This window comes from Schistocerca serialis, chromosome 7 (assembly GCF_023864345.2).
Source record: "Schistocerca serialis cubense isolate TAMUIC-IGC-003099 chromosome 7, iqSchSeri2.2, whole genome shotgun sequence".
Lineage (NCBI taxonomy): Eukaryota > Metazoa > Arthropoda > Insecta > Orthoptera > Acrididae > Schistocerca > Schistocerca serialis.
The window spans coordinates 11,768,347-11,784,209 of NC_064644.1; the positions used below are offsets into that span (position 1 = coordinate 11,768,347).

The 15,863-nt window shown below is 45.1% G+C and overlaps 1 protein-coding gene and 1 long non-coding RNA gene across 2 annotated transcripts in view; both read left to right on the plus strand.

Moving 5' to 3' along the window:
* LOC126412572 (myrosinase 1-like) overlaps positions 1-10,926 on the plus strand; it is a 199,498-nt gene extending 188,572 nt beyond the window's left edge. Inside the window, exons 17-19 of the mRNA XM_050082217.1 lie at positions 3,215-3,362; positions 10,699-10,841; positions 10,897-10,926. Of these exons, the coding sequence (XP_049938174.1) occupies positions 3,215-3,362; positions 10,699-10,841; positions 10,897-10,926 (321 nt within the window). The remainder of the gene's footprint in view (positions 1-3,214; positions 3,363-10,698; positions 10,842-10,896) is intronic.
* A 4,682-nt stretch (positions 10,927-15,608) lies between these two features.
* Positions 15,609-15,863, plus strand: part of LOC126412259 (uncharacterized) — a 33,255-nt gene continuing 33,000 nt past the window's right edge. The window contains exon 1 of the long non-coding RNA XR_007575264.1: positions 15,609-15,735. This is a non-coding gene — a long non-coding RNA (uncharacterized LOC126412259). The remainder of the gene's footprint in view (positions 15,736-15,863) is intronic.

The following is a 15,863-nucleotide window of genomic DNA, read 5'->3' on the forward strand; positions in this document are numbered from 1 at the left end:
CTGATGCGCTGATGCAGCCCTGGAGAATGGCGTATTGTATCACAGCCGTCCACAATACGAGCACGAAGAGTCTCTACATTTGGTACCGGGGTTGCGTAGACGAAAGCTTTCAAATGCCCCCATAAATGAAAGTGAAGAGGGTTGAGGTCAGGAGAGCGTGGAGGCCATGGAATTGGTCCGCCTCTACCAATCCATCGGTCACCGAGTCTGCTGTTGAGAAGCGTAGGAACACTTCGACTGAAATGTGCAGGAGCTCCATCGCGCATGAACCACATGTTGCGTCGTACTTGTAAAGGCCCATGTTCTAGCAGCACAGGTAGAGTGTCCCGTATGAAATCATGATTACGTGCTCCATTGGGCGTAGGTGGAAGAACATACTGACGAAACTAAAATGAGCTCTAACATGGAAATTAAGCGTTTCCGGACACATGTCCACATAACATCTTTTCTTTATTTGTGTGTGAGGAATGTTTCCTGAAAGTTTGGCCGTACCTTTTTGTAACAGACTGTATAACAGATATTTTTTAAGCCACCCAATAATGCGATTTCCCATGTCCTGAGAAAGAAATCTGCTGTGTGTGTGGTTTTGCATCTGGATGGTTCCAATCCTACTCCCATTAGAAAAGGATAGAAATAGATATTTTAACTGCCAGACAGCTATCCCATGTAAGCAGTGAGACTGTATCTTTTACTAGGACGACTTCCTCCAGTTTTCTCTGAAGACCTGCTGCTGAAGCATACAAGAGGCTCTTTTTATCAGAGATGGTCGCTTGTAGTAGAATTTACTTGGTACTGACTGGAATCAGAGCTTTGTTTACAAACTAAGCTATTTAGAAAGTCCCCCTCCGCTCCAGATGCAACACCCACTTTTAAAGACTTGGAGCTGCAAACGACTGCCCCGTGCCACAGTGACAAAGCGGTGTGGTCGACAGAAGCGACCTGCCAAAGAGATAAGGGCTCTACCCTCCCGTGGGGTGGACGTGCCTTACGACGCCCATTCACAGCCCAACTGGTCTGCCAACTAGTTCGCCGACATGCTCGCCGACCCCTCTGACTGTGTGTGGACTCCTGCGAGTGCTTGATGGGCCATACCTGTCTGCACTGTGCTGGCAGCTGACGGACAGGGCTAGCAGGTAGTCGAACCGATGGACCCAGACCAAAGACCCAACTGCGGACCCATCGTTACATACAGACAAACTGGTTGGGGGAGACCCACTTGGCAGTCTTCTCCACCTGTGTATGGGGGCCTTTAGAATTCGCCCCATCTATAGAGACACAACTGCCACTAGAAAATGGCCTCTCAGACTACCTTTTCTGTCGCTCATTGATAGGACTTGGGGCCCTCTCTACATACTTCTAGTCGAAGATGTAAAAAATTTTTACATTTTCGTATATAATAAGGAGGAGTGGCTCTGAATTAGCACTAATTTCGTCTTCAATTCAATTCTTCAGTTCATCGAGTGTTCCTGGCCATGCCGTGTAGACCTGACTCTTACGGTACCACCCCCCCCCCCCCGCAAGAAAAATCCCACACGGGCTAATACAGTGATCTTGGGAACCAGAGAACGTCACAGAAACTCGAGATCACACGTTTACTGAAGAATTATCGCACAGCCGCCATTGATTGCCTTGCTGTGTACAATCCATCCTGTTGTAACCAGGTTTTGTGAGGTTGTGGAATATTCTTCAATGTAAGTACAACAAAAGACTGAACATCTCAGCTTACCGATCCGAAGTGACAATCACCGTGATCCGCTCGAAAAAGTGAGGTTCTATGACCCCATGTGATGAAACTGCACACCATATTGTCACTATACTGACGTGTAAAGGGCCGTCATGAAGTTCATTAGGGTTGCTGTATGTTCAGTAACTGTAATTCTGCTTATTTACGTAACCTGTGAGATGATAATGGGCCTTATCTGATACCCGGAGCTTGTCCAGAAATCCAGTGTCCTCGTTTACGTTCACCGTGATTAGCTGACGGGACTGTAACCACAACTGCTAATCTTTCTCCTGCAGTTGTTGTACGATCTGCAGCTTGTACAGAAGGCATTTTAAATCATACTGGAGAATTCGACAGACACTCTTTTGGAACACTCTGCACACAGCTGCTTCCTTACGAACTAGCCGGCCGGGATGATCGAGCGGTTCTAGGCGCTACAGTCTGGCACCGCGCGTCCGCTACGGTCGCAGGTTCGAATCCTGCCTCGGGCAGGGATGTGTGTGATGTCCTTAGGTTAGTTAGGTTTAAGTAGTTCTAAGTTCTAGGGGACTGATGGCCTTAGAAGTTAAGTCCCATAGTGCTCAGAGCCATTTGAACCTTACGAACTGAACGCCCTGGGGTACATAAGACCGAAACGAGTACAGCTTCGACGTTCTGTGCAGTACGAGCACTGTCTCTCTTTGTTTTTTGAGCATGTCCAGACTGTTCAACAGTCTTAATCCAATTTTTTATACGGTCTTTCGAGGGAACGCGACCATGACATCCTAAAATCTCGGGCTCCCTCTGTGCACTTTCGAAACTACCATTGTTTTTGTAAAATATTTTTATGGCAGAGGTACACTTCTGACCGTCCCACTGTTCCATGATTAGTAAATGTTGAGATTGTTTCCAGTGCAAAGTCACTGATCCGCAGTGGTGCCAACTCTACGTGGCTGCCACTATGCATTTCGATTGCTGTGTCATCCTGAATATTTTCTTCAATACATTCTGCGTCATACAGATTTAGTTAAGGTGCTTCCGTAGCTTTCTAGACAGACAGTGGTGTGCTCATGTGTAAGCCCTGGAGCTTCGTGCAGTCTACAGAAACTATCCTTGTGACACCTCTCACCTTGTCTCCTTGTTTCACTGTACCAATGGAGCACCTGTCCGCTCCGATAGCTGAGTGGTCAGCGTGACGGATTGCCGTCTTACGGGCCCGGGTTCGATTCCCGGGTGGGTCGGGTATTTTCTTCGCTCATGGACTGGGTGTTGCGTTGTCTTCATCATCATTTCATCCTCATCCGGCGCGCAGGTCGCCCAACGTGGCGTCGAATGTAATAAGACCTGCACCAAAGCGACCGGAACTGCCCCGTCAGGGGCCTCGTGGCCAATGACGCCAAACGCTTTTCCACTGGAGCAACTCATTGAATGAACTTTTATATTATTGTAACTCACACTGAATCTTGCTGTTCGATTTGAATGAAAAGTGTTGGCGTACACTTACGTTTGCAGTGCGGCTTGTGGGCCCACCCCATCTTCTCGAGGGAGGGCGACTTCCCAGAGGTGGTGAAGCTGAGGGTGGCGGCCAACTGCAGGAAGGAGGGGCGCACCAGGTCACGCCTGCCGGCGCTCTCCCCAGCTGAGGTCAACCTCATCAGGGGTGAGTGCACTGCCACGTCACACTGCCAGAACTTCCCTTACGGTCCGCAACTCGCAAGATGTTTATTGAGCAGCAGCTGTCTTTTAACGGCGTTTCACACAGAACTTCAACGAAATGGAACGGAACGGTAGGCGACCGCTGGTACAGAGCTGAGTGGAGGGTCTGAATCAGAGACTCAGATGGGTCTGCGACCGTGTAGGCTGCGGATTCCTCGACTTGCACAGTAGGGTGGTGGGGTCCGGGTCGGGCTAAATGCACTGCTGGCCATTAAAATTGCTACACCAAGAAGAAATGCAGATAATAAACGGGCATTCATTGGACGAATATATTATAGTAGAACTGACATGTGATTACATTTTCATGCAATTTGGGAACATAGAACCTGAGAAATCAGTACCCAGAACAACACCTCTGGTCGTAATAATGACCTTGATAGGCCTGGGCATTGAGTCAATAAGAGCTGGGATGGCGTGTACAGGTACAGCTGCCCGTGCAGCTTCAACACGATACCACAGTTCATCAAAAGTAGTGACTGGCGTATTGTGACGAGACAGTTGCTCGGCCACCATTGACCAGACGTTTTCAATTGGTGAGAGATCTGGAGAATGTGCTGGCCAGGGCAGCAGTCGAACATTTTCTGTATCCAGAAAGGCCCGTACAGGACCTGCAAAATGCGGTCGTGCATTATCCTGCTGAAATGTAGGGTTTCGCAGGGATCGAATGAAGGGTAGAGCCACGGGTCGTAACACATCTGAAATGTAACGTCCACTGTTCAAAGTGCCGTCAATGCGAACAAGAGGTGACCGAGACGCGTAACCAGTGGCACCCCATACCATCACGCCGGGTGATACGCCAGTATGGCGATGACGAATACACGCTTCCAATGTGCGTTCACCGCGATGTCGCCAGACACGGATGCGACCGTCGTGATGCAGTAAACAGAACCAGGATTCATCCAAAAAAATGACGTTTTGCCATTCGTGCACGCAGGCGCTCCTGTCTGTGATGCAGCGTCAAGGGTAACTGCAGCTGTGGTCTGTGAGCTGATAGTCCATGCTGCTGCAAACGTCGTCGAACTGTTCGTACACGTGGTTGTTGTCTTGCAAACGTCCCCCCATCTGTTTACTCAGGGATCGAGACATGTCTGCACGATCCGTTACAGCCATGCGGATAAGATGCCTGTCATCTCGACTACTAGTGATAGGAGGCCGTTGGGATCCAGTACGGCGTTCCGCATTACCCTCTTGAACCCACCGATTCCATTACTGTTAACAGTCATTGGATCTCGACCAACGCGAGCATCAATGTCGCGATACGATAAACCGCAATCTGGATAGGCTACAATCCGACCTTTATCAAAGTCGGAAACGTGATGGTACGCATTTCTCCTCCTTACACGACGCATCACAACAACGTTTCACCAGGCAACGCCGGTCAACTGCTGTTTGTGTATGAGAAATCAGTTGGAAGCTTTGCTCATGTCAGCACGTTGTAGGTGTCGCCACCGGCGCCAACCTTGTGTGAATGCTCTGAAAAGCTAATCATTTACATTTCACAGCATCTTCTCCCTGTCGGTTAAATTTCGCGTCTGTGGCAGGTCATCTTCGTGGTGTAGCAATTTTAATGGCCAGCAGTGTAGGTCAGCAGGCCATTACACGCAGAAGGCGGCAACACAGTTAGCAGGAACTGTGTGTCGTGGACTGGGCGGTTTCTTTTAGGTTATAGGGTCTCGGGGAAATACAAAAAGGGCTTCTGTATCGAAGGCTGCAAGTCAAACATAGGAAGAACGGATATACGGGAACCGTCGGTATACCAATTGTAAACTGCCGTAGCTGTGTTGTGATAGTTCCAGAGCTCCAACCGATGATGGAGAGCACCGATGCTCAAATCGTTATGGCCGCTGAAAGGTGGCTAAAGCAGGAGATAAGTTGTCGAAGTTTTGCGAAGGATTTAACGGTGTTCAGAAAGAATAGACTAGATGCAGTTGGCAGTGGTGTGTTTGTTGCTCTTGTGGCATAGTTGAAGCAGATAGTTCCCGTGAGTTAGTATGGGCAGAAGACATTGTTGGCAACCGGAAAAAAATAATAAATCGACCCCTTTATCGACCTTCGAACTCAGATTATACCATTTATGAAAGTTTCAAAGAAAACTTTAGTCTAATTTCAAACACGCACCAGACTCATAAATTTATAATTGGCGGTGACTTCAATGTATCCTCGATATGTTGGCGAAAATGTATATTTAAATCCGGAAATACGTGTAAAACGTCATCCGAAATTGTGCTAAACGCATTCTCTGAAAAGTGTTTCAAGCAATTAGTTCACGAGCCCACTGGTAAAAGGCTGTGAAAACAGTCTTGACCTCTTAGCAACAAATAACCCTCAGCTAATAACGAGCATCAAAACGGGTACAGGGATCGGTGAACATAAGTTTCGTAGTGACAGTGAACACCGCAGCTCCCAAAACCACCAAAAGAGGAGGAGCAGGAGGAGGAGGTAAGCATTTAACATCCCGTTGCACTACAGATATCGCTTCTGTTTCACTGGATGTCTTTCCGTCAGTTACTACGAATTCTGCTTTTTCTTACATCATGAGTCCAGTCGTACAACTTAGATGATACCCCGTAGGTAAGTAATTTAATTACAAGCCACTTGTGAGGAACTGTATCACAAACACTTTCGAAGTCTAGAAATATGGGACCAATTTGAGATCCCTTGTCGAAAACTCTCATCACGTCGTGAGAATAAAAAGCTAGTTTTGTTGCACAAGAACGATATATCCCGAAACCCCGCTGACTGTGTATTAATAGATCGTCTCCTTCGTGGTACTTCACAATTTTTGAATACAGTTCATGTTCCAGAATGACACTGCAAATCGACATCAATGGTACGGGTCTGTAAATCGGCGGATTAATCCTATTTACTTTCTTGAGAATTGGCGTGACCTGCGCAACTTTCCTGTCTATAGGTATGGATCCTTCGTCGACCGAGCAGCTGTATACGATTGTTAATTACGGAGCAATTATATCAGCATGCTCTGAAACGAATCTAATTGGTGTACAATCTGGGCTGGAAGACGTGCCAGCACTAAATGATGAGAGTTGCTTCATTACACCAAGGATATGTTGGCCGCAGTTCTTGATTCGAATTCTAAAGTAACTGCTCCGCCTCCTCTGGCAAGGAATTTCGGAGAACCGCATTTAGTAACTCCGCTTTGGTGGCACTGTTATCGGTAACACTATCATTGCTATGGTGCAGTAATGGTGCTGACTATGGCTTGGGGCTTGCTTACTTTACATTAAACCGGAACGTACGTCAGTGCTGCTTAAATTACCTTTTTAATGAACAGAATTGGTTTAATTGATGCTTTTCTTCTATCATAGCAAAGTTCCTTGAGAAACAGAAGTTGCATCAAGAGTCTTATTATGTAGATTTTCAGCAACCATGTTTGAAGTATTGATCTGAAAGTAGTGTTTAAAATAGAGATAAATTTGAAAATTTTAGAGCAAACTGATTCAAATACGGAAAGTTACTAAGCAACAAAGCCAAACCTTTGTTTTCCATTGTGGCCATTAATACCGCTATGTCGTTTGGTAAATAGTCAACAACTCAAAAAAGGATGGAAGGAAGGAGTTTGAGTTTAACGTTCGGTCGACATCGAGGTCATTAGAGACGAAGCACAAGCTCGAACAGTGTCAAGAGTGGGGAAGGAAATAGACCGTGCCCCTTCAAAGCAACCATCCCGGCATTTTCACATATATGACTGTTACTCCCTTTACATTATTAAATATGAGAATTTACCGATAGTTTTTGCCTTGAAGCAGTAAGCAGCCGTAATTGATGGTGGTAAAGAATATTTCACAATTTATTCACGTCTCTAATAATCAAGATAATTAATGCACATGCACTTGTAGCGCAGTTACGTCAGCACAGTTTGTTTGGAAATTTTGCATCCACGACAAAACTTTTGTTGATACGGCTTACGGTTGTGTAAGCTATCGCGAGGCCACTCGACTGATCTCCAAATCACAATTCTGAAATTCACAACAGATTATTTTCGTTGTACGTCCAGTATATCGACTACACGACTTAACTGTCTGCTTCACAGCCTCGGACTCTGAGCGCGCCAAGAGCGATTTGAAGAGGAACGGTCACATAAAACTGACCGAAAGAAACGCAGATGCTAGACCGAGATTCATTGAAAGAATCATCAGGACATGTAGTCCATCAACAGAGGAGGTAGCTCACAAAACCGACCAACGAATACTGCTAGTCAGTACAGGATCCATACCACATAGAATTTATGGAGGAAATAAGGTAAATAAAAAAAGTAGGAATGGAGATACTATCGAAGACAGTGCTGCCAAAGCAGAATTACTAAGCACAGCCTTCCGAAATGCCTTCACAAAAGAAGACGAAGGAAATATTCCAGAATTCGAATCAAGAACAGTTGCCAACATGAGTAACGCAGAAGTAAATATCCTCGGAGTAGTGAATCAACTTAAATCAATAAAGGCAAATATTCTGGTCCAGACCGTAAACCAGTTAGGTTCCTTTCAAAGTATGCTGATGCAATAGCTCCATATTAACAATCATTTACAACCGCTGGCTCGACGAAAGATCCATACCCAAAGACTGGAAAGTTGCACAGGTCATCCTAATATTCAAGAAAGGTAGAAGGAATAATCCACTAAATTACAGGCCCATACCATTAACGTCGATATGCAGCAGGATTTTGGAACATATATTGTGTTCTAACATTATGAATTACCTCTAAGAAAACGTTCTAGTGACACACAGTCAACACTGGTTTGGAAAACATCGTTCTTTTGGGACGCAACTAGCACTTTATTCACCTGAAGCGTTCAGGCTATTGACAAGGCATTTCAAATTGATTCCGTTTTCCTGGATTTCCGGAAGGCTTTTGACACTGTACCACACAAACGGCTTGTAGTGAAATTGCGTGCTTACGGAATATCGTGTCAGTTACATGACTGGATTCGTAATTTCCTGACAGAGTGGTAATAGTTCGTAGTAACTGACGGAAAGTCATCGAGTAAAACAGAAGGGATTTCTAGCGTTTCCCAAGTTTGTGTTTCAAGCCCTTTGCTTTTCTTTGTCTACATAAACGATTTGGGAGACAGTCTTAAGTTATTTGCACATGACGCTGTCGTTTATAGACCAGTAAAGTTATCAGAAGATCAAAACAGATAGCAAAACGATTTAGAAAAGATATCCGTATGGTGCGAAAATTGGCAATTAACCCTAACGAAATGTGTGAGGTCATCGACATGAGTGCTAAAAGGAATCCGTTAAACTTCTGTTACACGATAAATGAGTCAAATATGAAGGCCGTAAATTCAACTAAATACCTAGGAATTACAATTATGAACAGCTTAAATTGGAAGGCACGCATAGAAAATGTTGTGGGAAGGCTAACCGAAGACTGCGTTTTATTGGCAGGACACTTAAAAAATGTAACAGACCTATTAAGGAGAATGCTCTCACTACGCTTGTCCGTCCTCTTTTGGAATACTGCTGCGCGGTGTGGGATCCTCAGCAGATAGGATTGACGGAGTACATCGAAAAAGTTCAAAGAAGGGTAGCAGGTTTTGTATTATCGTGAAATAGGGGAGAGAGTGTCACTGAAATTATACAGGATTTGGGATGGACATCATTAAAACAAGGGCGTTTTTCGTTGCGGAGCAATCTTCTCACGTAATTCCAATCACCAACTTTCTGCTCCGAATGCGAAATTGTTTTGTTACACGCCGACTAACATAAGTAGAAACAATCACCATGATAAAATAAGAAAAATCAGAGGTCGTAAGGAAAGATATAGGTGTTCATTCTTTCCGCGCGCAATACGAGATTGGAATAATAGAGAATTGTGAAGGTGGTTCGATGAACCCTCTGCCAGACACTTAAATGTGATTTCCAGAGTATCCATGTAGATGTAGAGGTAGATTTCGTTGAAGATTCATTTCATAAGCGCGTAAGCGTCACATAGATGCTCAGATGCTGCAAGAGAGACCTTCTGCACAATGCTGTACTTTGCTGTTAATGTTGCGTTTCTGGAAGTGTCAGTCAATATATTTATTCCTCGTACGTACATCTCGCGAAAAGACCATGAAGATGAAATTAGAGAGATTCGAACACTCACGAGTCCCGGCACTCATTCTTCAAAAATGGTTCAAATGGCTCTGAGCACTATGGTACTTAATATCTGAGGTCATCAGTCCCCTAGAACGTAGAACTACTTAAACCTAACTAGCCTAAGGACAACACACACACATCCATGCCCGAGGCAGCATTCGAACCTGCGACCGTAGCGGTCGCGTGGCTCGAGACTGAAGCGCCTCATTCTTCCCTCGAACTATTCGCGACTGCATTAAGAAACGGGGGAGTGAGAAAGGTATACAAAGTACCCTCCACTACAAAGCACGCAACGTGACTTACGGAGTATACAGGTAGCTGTAGATTACTCACTCCTCAGTTTGCTAAATACTCTAGAATCTTATGGGACGGGAATGTGATATTAACAGTAACACCAGTTACTTGCTTTTGGGTGTATTATGTAGATTTATTTATTATTTATTTATTTCATTAACAGTACAGAGTAACCCACCGTCTTGAAATGTAAGGTGAGCCGTATGCTTCTGAATATAATAGCAAAGACTTCTCAGTGTTACAGTCTTATTAGTATACAGTTGTTAATGATTTTTTAAAAATAATATGATCAACATAATATATAAAGATTTTTCTGAGGTTATAGCGAATTGAATGCTTAACAATTGTTAAAATTGTTCCATGTAATTTGTTACTACACAGTTGTGAGAATATAATTTATACAATGCATATGTCCAAAAAAATAAAAAGAAAGATGTCCTCATATGCTGTCACAATGATTTGGTCGCGTTCCCATTCACTCTCGACTCGCACTTCCCGGAGGGAGCCGTCGGGGCTACCGCTGAACACGGAGAATCACCTTTGTCGAGGTGTCAATGAAGAATCTCCACTGATCTTGTCCGACGGAGGACTGCATGAATTCCTACAGCGAGAAAGTATAATAACCTGACTCGATAGTGTTTCACTCTACAATTTCTGAACGAAAATCCGCCACGCTTCCCACTCGCCCACTTCTTCAGGATAAATTACCATTCTGCAAGAAACATCGTCAGATATCCTACGAAATTCGGCGTCTCAATAGCCTACCGGAGTTTAGGAGAGAGATAATTTCAGTATTTACCTGACAGCCTCGAGAGCAGCTGGTTCTGCTGCCAGTTTTGACATGCCGACTGAATTTGATCTCTCTGACGCCGCCGTCGTTTCAACAGGCACTGCCGACTTCTTCGGGATTAACCACTACTCTTCCTCGCTGGTGACGTCCGGCAGCAGCGGCTCCGAACCCTCGAAGACTTACGACTCCGGTGTCGTGACTTCCATGTTCGAGGGATACCCCACCAGCTTCTGGATATCGGTAAGTTTGCTTGATATGAGGTATTTAAAAAAAAAGATGTCCTATATTCTCACAGGAGAAACAGCGTCCAGTCAAATTAATGTGACCACCACCTATGTGGGACGTCATCTTTCAATAAGCACTCATAGACGGCAGTTGGCAGCACTAGCAGTGGAGGGTATATGAAGCGTGTCGGTTGGACTCGGAAAACAGTGCAGTCGTCGTAATGAGGAAAGGGGGCGATTTATCCGACGTCGAAAAGGACATGATCATTGGCTTGTGGCCAATGGGTTGAGACACTTCCGAAACAGCTATGTTTGTAAATTGTTCGCGTGCTTCCGTGGTTGAAGTATGCCGTGCATGGTAAAATGGCGATATCCCCAGATGACGAGGATGAACGATGGTTGCAGAGATGTGTACGGGAGAAGATACATGCAACTATTGAGCAACTGGCCGCCCAGATGACAACGACCGTTCAGCGAACATCGCTGCTTACGGGCCTCCGCAGCAGGCACCTGGCTCATGCGACCATGCTGACTGCTGTGCGTCGACAACGAAGGCTGATTTGCATCCCAATACCACAAATATACGTCCACAGAATCGCGACACCGGGCCTTTGTGACGAATCACGTTCTATGCTCCATCGGACAGATGGCTGCTGGCGTGTACAGCGTGAGACGTTTGAAAGTAAACACGATGCAACAACAGTCGAAAGGGCGCGAGGTGCCGGGACTAGCAGTGTATTTAACCCTATATTCTTCTAGAATCTTCATATGGAAATGATGCTCTAAGCCCCCCCCCCCTTCTCTAACTCCTACTTTCGCTGTTGCACATGGATTAAGAAGAAACACGAACTGAGTGTAATCGACCCTGCAAGTGGAGTAGAAAAGAGTTTGGCACCTGCAATAATTTAATTTGATAGAAAACAATTTGATAAAGGAAAGTTTCATTAGCGCAGTGAGAAATGAAAGGGTTGCTCTATCGATCTACAGAATGAAACTTCTGTTCAAAATAACAGTTTGATTTACTTTCACTAAACTCAAAATAATAAACAAAACACATGAAACATTTACAATACGTCAAATTGGATGCTCAAATAAATGCTGTGAAGGTGAAGTTGTCCATAAACCAGCTTGTGACATTTATGACCAAGTGGTATGTGGAGCCAATTCCTTGCAACTCAAATCTTAAGAGAAACACCCAGCCAACCCAACATTAATTGCTGCTATATTAGTGAGAACTCAGACATTGAACATCCAAGACAGAACCACGTTATAAAAGAGGGAACAGGCGCGCTCTGCTGAGCTCTGATTGTCACATAGCAAAATTCCCTAATCTTCCGGTGCTGCGTACATACATTACCAAGCTGTCTTCTTAACTGCAAGGACACGATCTGGCGTACCGGAGGCGATGGCTGGTTGCTGCTGATAATGCCGCGAGTATAGCCCGAAACAAATTATCCTGGTCTGGTTGTTCCAGACTAAAGACTTCCTAGCAATTCAAATGCGCCTCTGAGGGAGACGAAGAAAACTCGCCACACAATCACTGACGGTACAGTGATTGATTTTAACAAGCGGAAGTCACACAGTTAACTCCGATATAGTCATCTTGAGCCAAAACTGCTCAAGACGGACAACATAGGCCGCTTGTACGCAGAACGCTCAAATGCCAAGTGTACTCGGAAAGTTACGTTGAAGTCGAACAGCTACAATTAAATGAAAGTATATTAGACAGGCAACGGAAGGCAAGCTGTCTAGAGCAGCGAGAGCTCAGTCTTGTAACCTACTCCGACCGAAAGGCGAGAGTCGACTCCACCAAGAGCACCCGTACAAGCCGAACACAGAAAATTCCCGACCCCACCACAGTGGCCGTGGTTAAACGTGCCAATGAACAACTTGAAAACCGGTGGACAATTCCACTCCATAGCCAGAGCAGTAGTATTCCATCAATGGAGACAGTTGGCGCCAATTTCTGCGCCGATTTTGCTACATCACGGAGCTATCCCCTGATCAAGCCAGTCACAGTTATGATTTTGCAGAAAACACAAGTCATTCCCACGCCTCTCTGGTAGCCCGTCAGAAAGCGTTTTCATTAAGTTTCTGCGAAGTAACGGAATCTCTAACCCCAGCCGCTCCTTCAGGCCCCTGTGGGCGTGTCGGCGCCGCTCTGGGACGTCCGCGTGTGAAGGAATATGAACTTTTCGCTGCATGGGATTAGAGAGGAAAGTATTCATATCTTCTGAGTTCTCAATACGAGCCTTGTAATGACAACACTCGGCTACACTTCCCCAAAAAAATGGTTCAAATGGCTCTGAGCACTATGGGACTTAACAGCTGTGGTCATCAGTCCCCTAGAACTTAGAACTACTTAAACCTAACTAACCTAAGGACATCACACTCATCCATGCCCGAGGCAGGATTCAAACCTGCGACCGTAGCAGTCGCAGACTGTAGCGCCTAGAACCGCTCGGCCACTCTGGCCGGCTATACTTCCCCAAATCGAATTACTCAGAGTAAGATATAAATATGAGAGGGGGCAAGTCACTGTGTGCATCATAAAGGCGGGCCACCTCTCAAGGTTACAAGCAGAAGGAGGCAACATGACGGTCTGGTTGGGTCATCTCGTCATTATGCAAGGCACAACGGATCAACACAGGTAAGCATTTATCCTTTGGGACTACGTCCACCCCTATACGCAGTCTATTTATCCACGGCACGATTGAATCTACCAGCAGGAGAATCCAACGTGTCACATAGCAGAGAGCGTACATGTGTAATCCGACGAGCAGCCTCGTTACAACAGATTTAGGAGACATTCGCGCATGACTGTTTACAAGGCTATCGACGATTTGGAGATTACTACAGCCGATGGTGTTCGAGCTCAAGTTATATTGCAGGGCAAAATTTTACACAGTCCAAAGTAGCCACCGTTACGAATGTTGATGATGAAATGATAAGAACAACACAAACACCCTGTCCCCAGGCAGAGAAAATCCCCAACCCGGCCGGGAATCGAACCAGGGACTGCAAAATTCAGAAGCAACAACGCTAGCCACTAGACCACGACCTGTGGAGATCGGAGTACTCTAGCGTCTTCGTCTGGAGAAAACTCGGAGATGACAGGATTCCATGGATTATCCAGCTGATAGCCACTGTCACGGTCTATTAAATTTTTCGCCCTCCGTATTTCAACGGATTCTTTTATAATGGAATCCCAAAAAGATGTTGCTATGGCCGAAATTAATGTCTGTCTTACTCTATCGAAATTCCGTTGGAGATACAATGTCCACAACTGCAGACTTGCTAGGTTGCAAAAGGCGAGTGCAACGTTTATTTTCTGAGCACTAAATGTCCAAATCTGTGTGAAACCTTATGGGACTTAACTGCTAAGGTCATCAGTCCGTAAGCTTACACACTACTTCACCTAAATTATCCTAAGGACAAACACACATACCGCGGCTAATCCCGCGCGGCTTCTGGGCATTGTTTTTCCACTATTCGTGTTGTTTGTCCTGTATAGGCCATATCCCACTGGCAAGGTATTTTGTAAATTCCCGCCATCCGCAACAACAAGTCTTCCTTCACTGATCCCAGCAGGTGCGAAATCTTAGATGGTGGGAAGTAAATCACGTTCACCTGAAAATTACTAAGGATTCTTGTTATTTTGAGGGAAGTACGAGTATTTCCAACGAAGGGAAGAAAAGATAGGGATTTTCCTGACGCTGCCTCCTCTTTAGCTACTTCCCTGTTCTTGGATTTAGCTGAGAATGCCCTGTTAATTTTCCGGGCAGAGTATCCGTTGTCTCTGAACAATGTCTTTAAATATGCAAGCTCTTTAGGCAAACTATCCACATCCGCAAGCGTATTGGCACTGTGCACAAGGATTTTAAGCACACTCACAGTTTCGGATAGGTGATGGCAACTTGAAGAGTGTAAGAGCAAATCAGGTGAGTTGGCTTACAATAAATAGAATGTCTCAAAGAGCCGTCACGCTTCTGTCTAACCAAAAACTCCAAGAAAGAGAGATAACCATCTTCGTACAATTCCGTAGTAAATCTAATGTTCTCGTGACAAGTTAAGATGATGTAGAAACTCTATCAACTTCTCTTCTCCGTTGGATCTCACCCTCAAAGTATCATCCAAGTACCCCCCCCCCCCCAAAAAAAAGCGAGTTCAAGAATCGCTGATTCAAGTGTCCTTTCCTCAAAATCCTCCATAAAAAAAAGTTTGTCACCAGGGGAGACAAGGGCGGCCTATAACGACGACGTCGGTCTGTACAAAATATTATTGCGTAAACATTTTTAATTCGAATGGAAAATTTTAAATTTTACATTATTTACATTGTTCACACTCCATGAAATCAAAACTTTGTTCTGATTTCATCGTAATACGGGAACGGCATTTGCGGAATGGTTGATGTTGGGCAGTTGTAAGTGCTATGTCTGACAACGGTGTCAACGTCAGACGTCAAAGTGCAGCGGCAAATACAACCAATATGAAATGAAGAACGAACATCAACAGAAAGATCACTGAGTATTGACTACTAAAATGGGCAATATCTCATCATGTATTTGTTTATAAGCATACTTTAGAGTTTGCTTCTTCAATGTTTCACCACAACTTCCACCCTCGAAGGACACCACTTCGGCAATAGCGTAGTGGTAAACGGAGAGTGCATTTGTATGTATACATGGTGTATCCGAACCTAGTGAGTTAACAGACACCCTCTGGAGACTGTTGTTACTAATATAAACTCCGCTGCTTCTAACTCGTTGCAGGACATACCGTGGGGTCTGCGTAAGCATCTCAACTGGCTGCATAAATCATACCCCGGGTATCCGTTCTTCATCACCGAGAACGGATGGTCCGACCCGCCTGGAGTTCTGAACGACACAGCACGCATCCACTACTACAGGGTAAGCTGACCTTCTCTTTCTTCTCTGTAGCACGGACTGTAAAACAGCTTGATCCTTCTTTTCAGTATACTGCTGCCCTTCCAGTAGTTGCTGGTACAAATTGATGTTGTTAGACCAGGGTCGGCGAC